Source organism: Sphaerodactylus townsendi, unplaced genomic scaffold, assembly GCF_021028975.2.
Source record: "Sphaerodactylus townsendi isolate TG3544 unplaced genomic scaffold, MPM_Stown_v2.3 scaffold_18, whole genome shotgun sequence".
NCBI classification, from domain to species: Eukaryota; Metazoa; Chordata; class Lepidosauria; order Squamata; family Sphaerodactylidae; genus Sphaerodactylus; species Sphaerodactylus townsendi.
In genome coordinates, this window is record NW_025950341.1 from 3,114,414 (window position 1) to 3,129,508 (window position 15,095).

Genomic DNA, 15,095 nt, shown 5'->3' on the forward strand with positions numbered 1-15,095 from the left:
GTAAACCCTCCTAGAGTCGTGATTCACCCATTCGAAGCGTTGCACGGTTGCTTCACCAAGCTTACTCCCACGTAACGTGCGCCTTGGAGCCAACCGTTTTTTCTAAGCTAAAACCTCAGTATTCAGGTTAAATTGCTGTGTTGGCACTTTACAATAAATAAGTGAGTTTTGGGTTGCAATTTGGGCACTCGGTCTCGAAAAGGTTCGCCATCAGTTGATTATTGGATGCTGTGAATCACTTTATTGCATTGGTTTTTATAACGGAAGTCACCCTGAGTCCACAAGGGAAAGGTGGCCTACAAATGCAATGAAATAAATAAAATAAACAATCTAAGCTTGTATCCTAATCCCTCTGCTCAGCCAGGTTTGAAAAAGCCTCCCTCCAACCCAAGGATTCTCCTCAGTTACTCAGTCTGCGCTCAAGATTTGAGTCCATAAGCACTTTAAAGATCATCAAGATTTCTAGGGCATAAGCTATCAAGGGTCAAAGCTCCCCTTGTCAGAAAGCCTGCACCCTGGAAATCCTATTGGTCACTAAGGTGCTACTGGATTTGTATCTTCCTCTTCTACTGCCAACCAGCCCAGCAATCCACCTGAAAATCAGTGGCAGGATCCAAGCCAGTGTCCCACAGTAAGTTTCAATCTCACTTGACTGGAACATATTAGGAATACAACACTGGAGTAAGAGACCTTTGGCTGTACTGCAAGGCAATTCTGTATTGCCATTTTCTTTGCCTCTTCAGATAATAATTTTACTATTAAAACTCTTCACACAAACTATTACTTTTCCCTATATTCCCAAACCCATCAGGTCGAACCTCTATCCTTTCTGTGCAAACGTGTTGCAAAGAATAGCTCAACTTTACACAGGTGCTTACTGCAATCACTTTGTAGACAGGGAATAAATGATAGAGACAACTGTGCAATATCATTCAGTAATTGCACCTTATTCACTCCACTGAGACTGCTCAGGACATTTTGGTGACCAAGGCATGAATTCCGTTTCAACCAGAGCAGTAAAATAAATATTTTGACAATTAGACACCCTTTAATATCTCAGTAGCTACCCTTGAAGCAACCACTTTCACTTGACCAGCCCAGTTTTTGCAATTGAGATCAACAGCGATTGAGATCAACAACTCCCCAGAAGTAAAAGATTGCGTTGGTTTGCTTCCAGTTCCACAGTATTGACTGTTAGCATTCATCATCTTTTAATTTCCCTTTCCCAACTTAATTGTTGCGGGTAATACTGCACAGAACACTGGAGCTTCCGTGCCCTTACAACTCACCAATGTCTCCAAGATGGACAAGGCAGTGCTGGCAAATATATGAGCAGGAGCTAGATTGTGGCTTCACAATGGCGCTGGTGTGTGTCTGTTTATTGCTGATAATCCCCAGTTGAGAGGACTTCACACGACAGGGCAAATCTACATTGAACACTGTGCACAGCTCCTGCAGTAGCTGGAATGAGAAACAACCAAGTTTAATGGACGAGTCAGATAGAGGTGGTTATTTCATCAGGCCTCCTATAAAGAGTCTGGCCCTGGACAACATTCATCCTGTTACTCCTCAATCACCGTCTCCTTGTAGAAAATACTTCTGCATGAGATTAAGAGCTCAGGCAAATTTAACTGTGACAGAGAACATGTTTGACCATGCAACAGTCATCTCTCTTCTCAGCTAACTTTAGGGGACAGGCATTTGCTCAGTTGCAGAATGCACGCTTTGCACACAGGAGGTCCCAGGATTCAATCCCTAGTGACAAAGTTAGGAAAATTTTCTACCCAAGATGTTGGCAAGTAGAGAGCTGAGCTCAGATCAGTCGACTTAAGAAGAAGAAAAAGAAGAAGAAAGAAGAAGAAAGAAAAAGAAGAAGAAGAAGAATTTGGATTTATATCCCCCCTTTCTCTCCTGTAGGAGACTCAAAGGGGCTTACAATCTCCTTGCCCTTCCCCCCTCCCAACAAACACCCTGTGAGGTAGGTGGGGCTGAGAGAGCTCCGGAAAGATGTGACTATCCCAAGGTCACACAGCTGGTGTGTGTGGGAGTGCACAGGCTAATCTGAATTCCCCAGATAAGCCTCCACAGCTCAGGCGACAGAGCGGGGAATCAAACTCGATTCCTCCAGATTAGAATGCACCTGCTCTTAACCACTACGCCACTGCTGCTCTCTTACAATAAGGTAGCTTCATAAAGGACCTAATATTCTGACAGAAGAGAACTTACTGCGAACAAATGCAACAGAGGTGCTTAAAATGAAGTAGGGAAAAAATCTATTACTTTTGGAATTCAGTAACCTGGAAAAACTGTCCACCTTTTCCCCATATATGCTACGGAATTATGGATTTCTGAGACTGGTCTCCAAAGCACAGCAATAATAGGAAAGTGGCAGGTCACAATGCTAGTCAACTACTAATAAGGAAAAATGGGGCATGTGCTAACAAGGCAGAGATTTCTGCCTGCTCAGCAAATTTATTAAGCATGCAGAAAAACATGAAATGAAAAACTCAACCTGATCAGGACTGAATGTGCCCCAAGAGAACGGATGTTTAGTGTGCATGACAGACAATTAAAGGTGAAAAGGGAGAAGTTTTGGTTGAATCCTGGAGAGGGACGAAGGCAAGGCAGCTGTGCTTTGAAATATCAGTATAGAGTATTTCAGAAACTTCTTTTACACAGGGGCCAAGAATGTCACAGTAAAATCCCAAATTTTGTGCTGAATTATGACCATTATTTGGCGTTTAGAGGGATTTCAGAATTTGAGGTGTTTATTGTTATTAAAGCAAAAACCCACAGTGGGCAAAAGCTTGCAGGTTAGGAGCAAACATATCACAAACCGATCCAGGAACTGTACAGCTCAAGGCCTTGCTGCCTAAATACCTGAAATCCCCCTCCTCCATAAGTTTTGAGTCTTTAGAAAAAAATTTCCTGGTCACTTCAAGGATTCTCTACCGCTACAAAGACATGGCTTTTCAAAACCGACCTGGTGCTCCAATTAGTCTGCCCCTTGGACTCACCTGTGTATAGAAGCCACTAGCTGCCTCTAAGAACAGAGAGAGGTTTGCCTGGACTTCACTCCGATTTGGATTTGCTCGGTTTTTTGCTTGACCCTGTAGAGTTGTGATCTGATTCTTAAAGGCATGATTCCACCTGAAGAAAGAAAGTTTCACTATTTTATGTGACATAATAATGGCTCACTGAATGACACTAGCCCCTGTAAGAACAGGAAGTCAACAGAGCTCTTTTAATGACAGTTATAAAGCCCAAGAAAGTAAAGACATTATTAAGATCTGATGCACAGCCTTCAAACGCACACACACACCAACAGCACTGAAAACAAAGAGCGTTGTGTCTCCTTCTCTCCTACAAAACTGGTAGAAATATTTACTAGGGACAGGGACACACAGAGTATCAGCTTTAGGGCTTTCTAATATCTGTCATGAGTTTTGCCCTTTGAAGTAAAAAGCAGTGGTGTTACTACTGCTTTCTTACATTTCTTAAAGTTCAAAGCACCAAACGCTGCAGTATGATGGGTCTTGTAAACCTGCACCGAAAAAGCTGTCAGAGCAGCCACTGAAAGAATCTGTTCTACTAAGTACAAAAATAAGAGAGCGTTTCTTACATACGTGTCATGCTACTTTTGGTGGCAATTAACTGGCAGTTCCTGGACTACAATCCCTCCCTCCCTGGCTTTAACAAATGAAATGAACCAGGGACAGGATTTGGCAGTAATTTTGGTGACAGGTCAAAGCCTTTTGAACTCATCATCTCTCATGTACTTGTAAAATGACCCCTCCAGCAAAACTAGTTGCTGACCAGCACTCTGAGATGTGGAGCCCAAAATAGGCCACGTCAAAAGAGCAGGCTCAATTATGAGTGGCTGGATTTTAAGGAACAGAAGAAGATGCAATCTAGGATGCACATGAGAGCACAAAAACCTGCCCCAGTTTCCAAAGGCTTAGCTCACTTATCGCTGGCATTTACAAATGCAGCGCTTAATTTTTCTGCAAACAGCATCCTTGGACAACAAAATCCAGTGTCCTGAACCACTGGCATTGGGTGCCCCAGAGCCAACTGATCTCAACAGGGCAGATGTGTCTCAAATATACAGGCTCCGCCACCTTATCTTCATCACTATTATCCCATTCAATGTAACAATCAACATCTTGTTGAAATCCTTTGAAGAAAAATCCTGCATTACAAATAGTATACAGTAGCACAAAAACAGACTTGTGCTGCACCATCATGCACACATGAAGCTGCTTTATACCAAGTCAGACCATCAAGGTCTCTATTGCTTGTTTTGATTAGCAACAGTTCTTAAGGAGTCTCAGGAAGATCTGCCTCATAATCTGCTAACTGGTCTTAACCGTGGAGATCTTGAGGCATTAAACCTGGCACCCAAATGTCAAGCAGATGCCATGGCCCTAGCCAGAATGTCCTAAATATCATTTTAGTCCGAAAACAGCACAAGCACACAAACACACACCACAAAGAAACCTACAGATAGTTTAAGGCTCAAAACTCAGGAACTTCTCTAAGACTTAGATCTCAGCTATCTAGCTTCTCAGATTCTGACTAGCTTACAAGGCACCTCAGCTTTTGCAAAAAGGTGCCTCGCTTTCAGCAATATGTGCAGGTCCTGGACAGCTTAGCAATAGTCTTTAGGAAAGATCAATGAAGACACTAATGAGGAAAGTGGTGTTACTGTCTGAAAAAGAACTGAAGCCTGAACTGTCCCTAGAAGTTAAAATGACTAAACTGAGGCTGTGGAGAAATGGCTCCTTTTCCTCCATCCCCTTCTCCCATCAGGTATCATAGATTTGGAGGACTTAAGAAATGCCACAGAGACATCAGGAAGAGCTGCCTGACTTAGGGGGGAAAGATATCTTGACCCAGCCTGACCAGGTCAAAAGAAGGTGGGGTCTGGGAACTGATAAAACTCTGGAGTCTGGGAATTCTGAAAAACTCTAATTCTGCAGGGTCACTGAAGGGAGCAGACCTCTTGCTGGGGCTGTGAAGGGAGCAGCCATTTTTGAACCATGTGCTCATCCAGAGAGCATACTCAGCCTGCCAGGTAATGAGAACTCTGAGAATTGCAACCTTCTAAGCTTTAAGGACCTACCCTATTTTCAACAACTGCCAGGGTATGTTTAGGGAGAGGGACAGAGGATTTGCGTTTATATCTCCTTTGTTTTGGAAACCCTTGCTCAATCTGGTGCAGTGCTAAAAATATACTTGTAGCCATTTTATTTTTAATAAATACTTTTAAACCTTTGATGTGGAGAACAGTTTTCTGTACCACGAAAGTCCCACCGTCTTGGACGCGCTATCTAAATAGGAGTGGGGAGGAAGGCTGGTAGCTGGTGAGCAGCTTTTCCACTGGGACCTCCAATTTGCCCTGTGGAACCCAGGAGAGGGGACCAAGGGAGACTGAGACAAGGCCTCATGGTTGGAAAGGAAATTGGGGAACCCTGACCTTCCCCAGCGGGCAGTTCCTCCAATGGTCAGGTGATGGCAGTGGTTTACCCAGAGAGAAAGCTAGCCCTCCCCAGGAAAAGTTGGCAACCCCTGGGAGTGGAATAGGACCTGCCAGGCTAGGCAAGCCCATTCCGCCACAGAGGCTATCATACCAAGGTCACATTGTGAGAAGTCACTGAAAACAACAATAATGCTAGGAAAAGTTGAAGGCAGCAAGAAAAGTTTGAGATGGATTGACTATATAAAGGAAGCCACCACCCTCAACTCACAGACCTGGGCAAGGTTGTTAACAATACAACATTTTGGAGGACACTGATTCGTAGGGTCACCATGAGTCCAAAGCAACTTGACAGCACTTAACACACACAACAATTAACAATCTAAATTGCTTTTTGTTGTCACTGTTATTTTGCTTTTCGCCGTATCTTCCTGCACATCCTTTTAATTAATTATATTTTGGTGTGTTCTTGATTTCAGGAGGCTTAAACCTGCAGTACTTTGGCCCAAATTGGCCAAAACAAGTAACTTTGTTTTTTTGGGACTCACCATGTCAGTGTGCAGTCTTACAGAGCTGGTTTCCTGTTTAGACCTGGGAAGGGCTAGAGGTTTGATCCCTTGGTCTCTGGTAGTCTGGGCAGTCAAAGGGGCTGGTGGTAGAGATACCCCAAGATGTGTGATCTCACACTTTAACCTTTTGTTTGTCTGCCCCTGACAAACCAGCCATGCTCCTTGCCTTGGAATTTCAGTCCACCTGGCAACACTGTGGAGGTGGGTAGGCTTGTGACAACAACTACAGATGAGGAATTGCCACTTTCATAGGGAACCCCAGCTAGAACCTCACTGGAAATTCTGTATTAAACAACTTAGATGGAGAGACTCACTCTTTCTCGGCCTACATCTCCCACTCAATGAAGAAGTTTCATCACTAAAATTTCTATTTACACAGTTTCCTCTTTGAAATGTCTTGGGCTTGTGCTATACTCACTGACAGCTAATTTAATTACAAAGATAAGAAAGAGTACATCAGTGAAGGTTGGTCTCATTTGTAGTCACACCAAGGAAGAAGAACTTTCCTCAGTATTGCAGGGGAGAAAAACCACACTAGGACTTCTTAAAGTGCCTGTGTGGAAAGAACAACTAACATACTGCTCATCGGTTTAGGGCAGAATCAGAATAATTCAGGCTCCTTTGCACAAAATGGATTTGTTTGAACAAAAATACTTACAGATCTTGTTCTACTTTTTTGTCCAATGCATACTCCAAATCCGTAACTAGCATTTTCTGGTATAAGTCCTGCAAAGCTTGTCTGGAAGTCCAGACTTCAGCTGGACCCAGCTTCGAATCTGAGGAACAAAAACAGAAAAGACTTATTACAGCATCAGTACAATTGAATTTTCCTTGCCCCCTTAATTAAGAAAGAATTTGCCATGATAAAACACACATTTCATTTCATCAGCGAAAGCAGCCTATTGCCCTACAAAGTGAGATTTTGAGCCTCTCCAGTTAAATGAGATACAGGAGCAGAACCATCATGGTATTATGGCTGAACCCTGGGCTTAGTGTCAGCTCTAGTTGGGGTTCCTCCAAGCTGGCTCAGGATGGTGCACGCTGTTCTATTCTCTTCCATTTTATCTTCTCAACAACCCTGTGAGGTAGACTTCCGAGTCACCTAAGGCCAGTCACTATCTCTTAGTCTAGCCAATTTACAGGGCTGTTGGGATGATAAAATGGGAGAGGCGAGAACAATGTGCACCATCCTGAGCCAGCTTGGAAGGAGGATAACAACAATGTGTTAAAAACTGAAGTGACAATCCACTGATTTACTTACTCTGCAATAAAGATGTTATTCTAGCTTTGAGGTCAGTTGGACACAGTTTTATGAAGCCAGTGCTTTCCTACATTTGTTTTTAGGTTCAGAAGAAGAGGCAGGTACTAAGTTTGGGGTAATGGCTCAACTGGAAGCAGAAGATACAGGGGAAAAGTAGGACTTAATTAACATTCATGCAGTGCAACATCACTTATAGAGAAGGAGGGTACCTAAGTTTTTGGCTACTATGCAGTAAAAGATAAAGCTCATTACCTGTCATGTCAGCCTTCAGGACTTCTGCCTGCCTGCAAGTGGAATACACAAGAGAAAAGTGTTACAACAAACCAGATCTGATGAAGACAAACAACTGAGGACATTCAGACCTCAAATGTCCAATCCAAGTCTTCACCAATCAGCGCAGCTTCTCTGGAATGTCAGAAAGCATGCTACTAGCATCTCAGAGAGAAAATGTTAGTTTTATACATTCTATAAAATCCTAAGCAGGAACAATAAGGTGGATTTCTTTGAAGTTCTTATATGCAAGTGACTGTCAGATTTACCAACTGAGATGAGGTAATATGCAATTTTCTAGAAAAGCATGCTAATCCACGTTGTGATGATTTATACCAGCCTTCTTCAGCCTTTACTTTCATTCTTGTAAGCATCCCTGAAGACTACTTGCTCAGTTTTCAGCTGTGCAGTCTTGCCACAGTTTATATAAGCAACAGGATTTTTTAACTGAAATTTAAATCCAAAAATGTATGCGCTTTTAATTCTGTTAAAAATAGGGGTATTTTAGGGATTCGGGTTTAAAAGTCCCAGAAATTGGGGGGGGGGGGGGGGGCCAAAAGCCAAAACTCAATTATCAGCTTTTTGGGGTTGTTAGAAAAATTTTGGGTCTATTAAACCCAAACCTGAAAAATTCCTTTCTGCTCTGAGATTCAGGTGGAGCTGAGTCAGCAGGCAGGTGTACAGCTGAATGCTGGGTTCTTGGAGCTTAGCATTCAGCTCTGCACCTGATGCCTTTGAGTTTACACGGAGCTGAGAAATAACTGCATTGGGGTATGAAGTGGCCTGGTTCCAGATCTACTTTTTAGATCCCTTTAAACTGCCACCTTTTTTTGGGGGGGGGGTGAAAAAACCCCAAAAATACCAATAAGGTATTTTTGTGGGGGTTCTGTGTGTGTGGGTTTCTGTTCAGCTGCTCAATTAAGAGGTCTTGCATCAGAATTAGGAAATACATGGGTATTGCCATCATATGCGGAAAAGGCAGATTTCGAACCTTACCTCCCGGACAGTAGCTGAAGAGATTACCCTACAAGGGTGATAGTCCACAGGTTGTGGATGCATTATTTGCACTCACTGTTCACCATCCCACCTCAGCAATACCTCATGAGATTCACTGCAACGCTAATCCTGTGTCCTTTTCTTCTCCGAAAGATCAGGTACTCCCTTTGATGGACAGTCTGATACAGTTCTAATAAACTCAAATACCACTTCCTCACACTTAGCAGTATTTAAGGCACTGGACCAGAAAGTATCCCTTCGTTCAATCTCTCACATCTGGCTGTTCATCTGTTCTTTGATTCTGAAATCAAGCTTATGAAACCCAGCTTCAGTATTTTCTTGCATGGTCACTGACACAGCTTGGCATCTTTATGCATTGTTTGATGTCACGTAACATGTTTTTAAAAGTATTCCATCTTCACAAGTCCAGTTGACAGAGAATAGGAGATTCAAAGTAGCGGCTAATCAAGTATGGTTCTTTTAGCTCTTGACCTAGCAGAGAATGTTTTATCTCACTGCCCATGAATATTTTATTCCAGACAAATAATGCAATAGAGATAGAACTGAAATATTAGTACCCTGGTCAGCTCTTCTTCGTGTCTTACTAGAGCATATCTAGCTACAGTTACAGCCCTCACAGAAATAAATGTTATACTTCAAAACAAGGTCATCTATTATCCATGCTAGAGCAGTCACAGTTCCGCCTAGGGATTTTGCAGGGGCAAGCAGACTGTTTTCTGCTCCTATCAAATACAACAGAAGTGGTTGAGTAAATCAGTGGGCAAGTAGTGCAAATGCAAACTCTCTCTACAATTGTCGGGTATCTGTACTAGTTCTGAAAACACTGCCTGCTATGAACAGAAAAGCACAAGGACTACTGGTGGCCCATAAATCTCTCTGGTGAACCTCTAGCTATCTGGACATGACACACAGTATCTCTTCCCTAAGTTCTCTGCATATTACACAAAAGTTTGGAAATATCAAGAAGCAGATAAATTTTCACTTTGCACGTGAAAATGAAGCAGTGAGAATCTCACTGCTCACATTTCCCATGTGTTGTGTACAGTTTTGAGGCTCTCTAAAACCTGAAAACAGAAAGCCACTGAAGCATCTGCAAGGCTGGTGAAACATTCTCCTTGTCAGCATCTCCAGATAGCAAACACGTTGCCCCATTCTAGGATGCCACAGTTGGTTAAGTCATCTTCTAGGACAGCAATAGTCACACTGAGCAGTTAAGAGGACATGCATTGCAAGTTGTGAAAATTGCTGCCGCCTAGTACAAAGTGTTTCAGTTGAACCTGGCGAAAAGCAGTCTATACAACTGGTTTATTTATTTAAAAAAAAAACAACACCCTGATATTCTACCCAAACTCAAGATGGTTAACAAATCAGCAAAATGTGCATGAATGCAGAAACAGCATAGCAATCCATTCACATGATAAAAACAATGCAGGGGATAAAAATACACAGGATAAAACTCAGCCCAAACCTGGTACCTGAACATTCTGGAGAAAAGTCAAATCCAGAATCACTCACAGACTGAGAAAACTCTATCTTTCAAGAGCTATGTGTGACCTCCATTCAAGAAAACTAAAATCACCAGTTTCTGGGTTCCTCTGCCTCCATGAGTGAAGTAGCTCATTCATCTGGTTTAAATGTATTTGTCTTCCTCTAGTCCATTATTGACACAGGGAAGTACTCAATGACTCAACTGCAAGTTCTGAATTAGAACAGAAGTAAAGCTTCAAGCCATCTGTTGGAGACAGACCACTCCAAATTTCTGGGCAACTTCTCCCAGAGTTTCATTTAGACCAGGGGTCTGCAACCTGTGGCTCTCCAGATGTTCATTGACTACAGTTCCCATCAGCCCCTGCCAATTGGCCATGCTGGCAGGGGCTGATGGGAATTGTAGTCAATGAACATCTGGAGAGCCACAGGTTGCAGACCTTTGATTTAAACAATGGGGAAAGAAGATGGAAATCTCAGGACTCCACATCACAAGGAAGCAAACAATCTCCCCCCACCCTCCACACCACATCCCACCACCTGTGAATAACCTGCAAAGTAAGGCCTCCAACTCCTTTCAACGTGTCCAGATGGATAGCATGACCAACAGTGCCAAAGCTGCTGAGAGGTTTTTCCTTGCCTACCCATGAAGCAAGACCATCTCATTTTTATTTATTTATTTATGTACAAGTAAAAAATCATGGGATTAAAGGGCCATAAAGGCCTTCCAATCTAACCTCCTGCTCAATGAAGGTCAGCCTAGGTTCATTTATGGCTTGCCTTTCCTCCCAACAGGGATCCAAAGCAGCTTACATACTTCTCTCATCCATTTTATCCTCACAACCACTATGTTTGGAAGATTAAGCTGAGTTGTGTATGTCTGACTTGAAGGTCACCAAGCAAGCTTCCATGACAGAGTGGGGATTTGAACCCTAGTCTTCCAGCTCAATAGAGGTCACCAGGTTGGGAAAAAAGCATTCTCACCCCCTTGAAACCCTAATTAGAAGCCAGACTGAAATGGATCTAGGAAATCCATATCATCTAGGAAAGCCCAGAGCTGCAAACCACCTCCCATACCAACACAGTGGTTAGAAAGGGAAGGTTAGAAAACAGGTCCTACTTCATATTCTAAGGGTTAAGGGGAAAAAAGGTTTCAGAAATAAAAATAAAGATCTTACATTAGTCTTTCAACAATGTTGGCAAACCTCCCTCCCTAAAACCCATGTCTTTCAGATTATTTCTGGTCTTTGACATTGATTGATTGATTGATTGATTGATTGATTGATTGATTGATTGATTGATTCATTCATTCATTCATTCATTCATTCATTGATTCATTCATTCATTGATTGATTCATTGATTCATTCATTCATTGTCTTCCAGTTCTGGGCTACCAGCAAGCCCAACTGAACACACAAAGTGGACAGGACACAGACCTAGAAGTTCCAAGTTACCCAATAAAATCCAGTAACAGAAACACACATTAAAAAAGAAACACTGGGGGGGGGGAACAATTTGTGAGGTAGATGTGCAGTTTATATTTTAATTTATGTTATTAGTTTACAGACAGAAATACCTTCTTATTTAAGTAGCGGAAAAATCCCAGATACAGCTTTTGTAACTGACTCCATTTAAGGTTCCACTACGTTTGAAATGAATGCATTGTAATATGAACATCCCCATAATGCTTCAATGCCTCCCCCATTGGTCTCAAGCTTCTGACAATTCTAAGATCCACAAAACCAAAATTCATTACATGATAACAAAGGCAATTAACTTAGCATAAACCTGCAAAGACAGCTGGTCCTCTTGTTTACTTGGCTGAAAATAAAACTCTCACTGCTAACACAACAGGCTGCTTCACACAACTTTGCCACAGCACAAGGTGACTTCAGTCACACCCAAGCATACTTACTGGTCTTGTGAATACCCTATGGTTAGGAATATCTCATGACCAGGATATCTTTGGAACTTCTTTGAGAGGGAAGTATTTTTAGAACAGCCATTAAAACATAACGCAGACAAGCCGCGACACTGGGTTGGATCCCATAATCTATGAATACAGGAATCAAAATTATTTCCCATTTACTCTCAACCCCAGCAGTTCCTTCTGACAATGAGAAAGTTGAATCTGGAGACCCCAAGGAGTTTGGGAGGCTGCAGAGGGGAGGCTTAAGGGGACACACTTTCCCCCTTCCATGTCATGGGAAGGGTAATTTAATCTCTCTGCCTTCATGGCCATTACATCCACATGGGCCTGCAACTCCAGGAACCGACTTTCTCTGAATTGGAAGAAAGTTTTGGTGGATGATATTTTCTGTCATAAACACGCCCTGGGTCTATGTGCGCCTATATGTGTGTTCAATTCGATTCGATATTTAATTTATATACCGCCCTCCCCCGGAGGGCTCAGGGCGGTGCACAACAGCAAAATGATACATAATAATATACAGTAACATAATATACAAATATAAGGCAAGTAGTCAAATGCAATAGCCTCCCAATGTATCAGGTTAACAAGGCATAACAAGGAACTCAACATATATAATAATACTAACATTACATATAATATTTCATAATAACAGGAATATAATGGTCACATAACCACAATAACCTAACATTCCACATAGTATCGCATAATAACATAATAAATAATTACATAGCAGCAATAACATAACATTTCACAATTTCACAAGAGCCTAACATTTCACAAATAACAGAACTATATCAAAAATACAATTCCCCACAACCCACCCACAATAACCTTGCTCCCTACAATTAATATAACTATTTAACCTGATACAGCATAAGGTTAAACAAATAGATGGCGACTTCTTAATAAATCTGAATCTAGAAACCTAACTAGTATAACCTAATTATATTAGGTCTATGTTGTGGGTCTATGTACATGTGTGCCTCTTCACCGTGCCGCCATGCAGAGTCATAAATCTAGCCTCCTGCTTTACTGATGACTGAGAAACACTGGGAAAGGCTGCCTCTGTGCATGTACAAAGCAGTTTCTCAACTGCTCCAGTTCTCTCCCTGTGCAGGTGCATTTAAGTGTAAGCAAGTAATCTAAGGCATGCAGGGAGGAACTGAATCATAATCTGCTCTCTTAAATAAGAAGAGTCTGTATTGCAATAGGTTACACTAGAGTACAAGCCAAGGGAAATGATATCACACTTACTGGTTACAGATTGAATGGAAAGAAAAGGAATATAAAACATTTAACACAGATGTTTACCTCCAACACCCTGCCCCAATATATCTCTGGAACAAATGCACATCCTGACCCACCCCCTACCCCCCACCGAAGGTGAATTCGACCTCCAGCATTTGAACATACAGATGTTACCAATATTTTTAACTCTTCCTGACTTTTTTGGCAGGAAGTCTCCCCCAATCCATATTTATGTAACATCCCATGTGGGTAGGTGAACACAAATCAGTCTTGAGCACATGTCCCACACATCTCAATATCCAGACCATGTTTTGCAAAAACCATCCATCTTGCCTTCCCTATCAGGTAGGCAAATGATTCTCTCTATGGAAATTCATCTCTGCTCTCTGATTTCTTGGTGCATTTTATGGCTGTCTTCCTGGGAAAATAAATAGCGATCAAGGATCCAACTCATTAGGTTTTCTTGTTTACAGATACTCGTACTGTCTACACAGAACACAATGTGCATATTATTTAGACTATATACAGGTTTGATTAAATCTGACCAGAGCAGCTCAGAATATTTCTGGTCACTTGTTACAACTGCAAACATCTTCAAACTAGAACAGAAACACAAGCGGAGATTAGTAGCAAAAGACACAGTCTCACTCATGATGCCATCTTGCTTGCAGTAAGAACCAGGGAGGACCTCTTTCATATGATCTGACTACCAGACCCTGTAAGAGATTGTAATCAGGTCTAAAAAACAGTAAGTGTTGAAAGAATGGACATTACTGGTTAAAGTAAAAACACTGAAGGTTACAACAAATTATGGAATATCCAAGTAAACAAAAATCACTTGTTTGGAAGTATCATGAAAGTATGTGGAAATGAAAAAACTCAAAGGTATAGGAGGAGGAGGAGGAGGAGGAGGAGGAGTTTGGATTTATAACCCCCCTTTCTCTCCTGTAGGAGACTCAAAGGGGCTTACAATTTCCTTGCCCTTCCCCCCTCACAACAAACACCCTGTGAGGTGGGTGGGGCTGAGAGAGCTCCGAAAAGCTGTGACTAGCCCAAGGTCAACCAGCTGGTGTGTGTGGGAGTGCACAGTCTAATCTGAATTCCCCAGATAAGCCTCCACAACTCAAGCGGCAGAGCGGGAAATAAAACCCAGTTCCTCCAGATTAGAATGCACCTGCTCTTAACCATTACGCCACTGCTGCATAATCAGATCTTGGGGTGAAATACCAGAAACTAAGGAATCTGGAAAAATTTCTTTAAACCACTCATTGAATTCATCTGACTCAACTGCCTGCCCTCTCTTCAGGAACATCCTCATTGGCTTGGATTTCACAGCATTGAATATGTCAGCATTAATGATTAAAAGAATATTCACGCCAGGAGTAAGAGCTAGAAGGGGAAGAAAAATGGGAGCATTTGAGCCAACTGAACAAGATCCATGGCTGAACATTTGCCCCTCCCTTCCTCACAAGTGATCAAGACCTGGGTTTGTCCAAAGGCATAAGTCAAAGGTTCGTAGTTTGTGACCATGCATGTGATGGGCTGCAAGAATCAGTTTTAGCCTGGGACAACTTTATATCCCATCAACTGCTGGAACCATGCCCAAAGTGCTCCATTTTTATGTATTTAAACTGTGCTTTTTGTATATTTTGCACAAAATTTGCTTCAAGTCACCAGTGTGGGAGAAAATCAAGGAATACAAGTTTCAGTAAATAAATCGCGAATCATGTCTGATGAATCTTTACCAACACACCAAATGCTACTTGCATTTGATAAATGGCAAGAACTAGCAGGGAATGTCAAAGTGTCATGTTAGATACAGGAAACAATGA

At 42.0% G+C, this 15,095-nt stretch overlaps 1 protein-coding gene across 2 annotated transcripts in view; it reads right to left on the reverse strand.

Annotated features, from left to right (window-relative positions):
• The window catches only part of SMG7 (SMG7 nonsense mediated mRNA decay factor), an 80,354-nt gene that overhangs the window by 37,779 nt on the left and 27,480 nt on the right, over window positions 1-15,095 (reverse strand). For both annotated transcript variants that reach the window (XM_048482488.1, XM_048482487.1), the window contains exons 2-5: window positions 7,562-7,593; window positions 6,707-6,824; window positions 3,018-3,150; window positions 1,290-1,461 (exon numbers count right to left, since the gene is read on the reverse strand). In XM_048482488.1, the coding sequence (XP_048338445.1) occupies window positions 1,290-1,461; window positions 3,018-3,150; window positions 6,707-6,824; window positions 7,562-7,593 (455 nt within the window). The remainder of the gene's footprint in view (window positions 1-1,289; window positions 1,462-3,017; window positions 3,151-6,706; window positions 6,825-7,561; window positions 7,594-15,095) is intronic.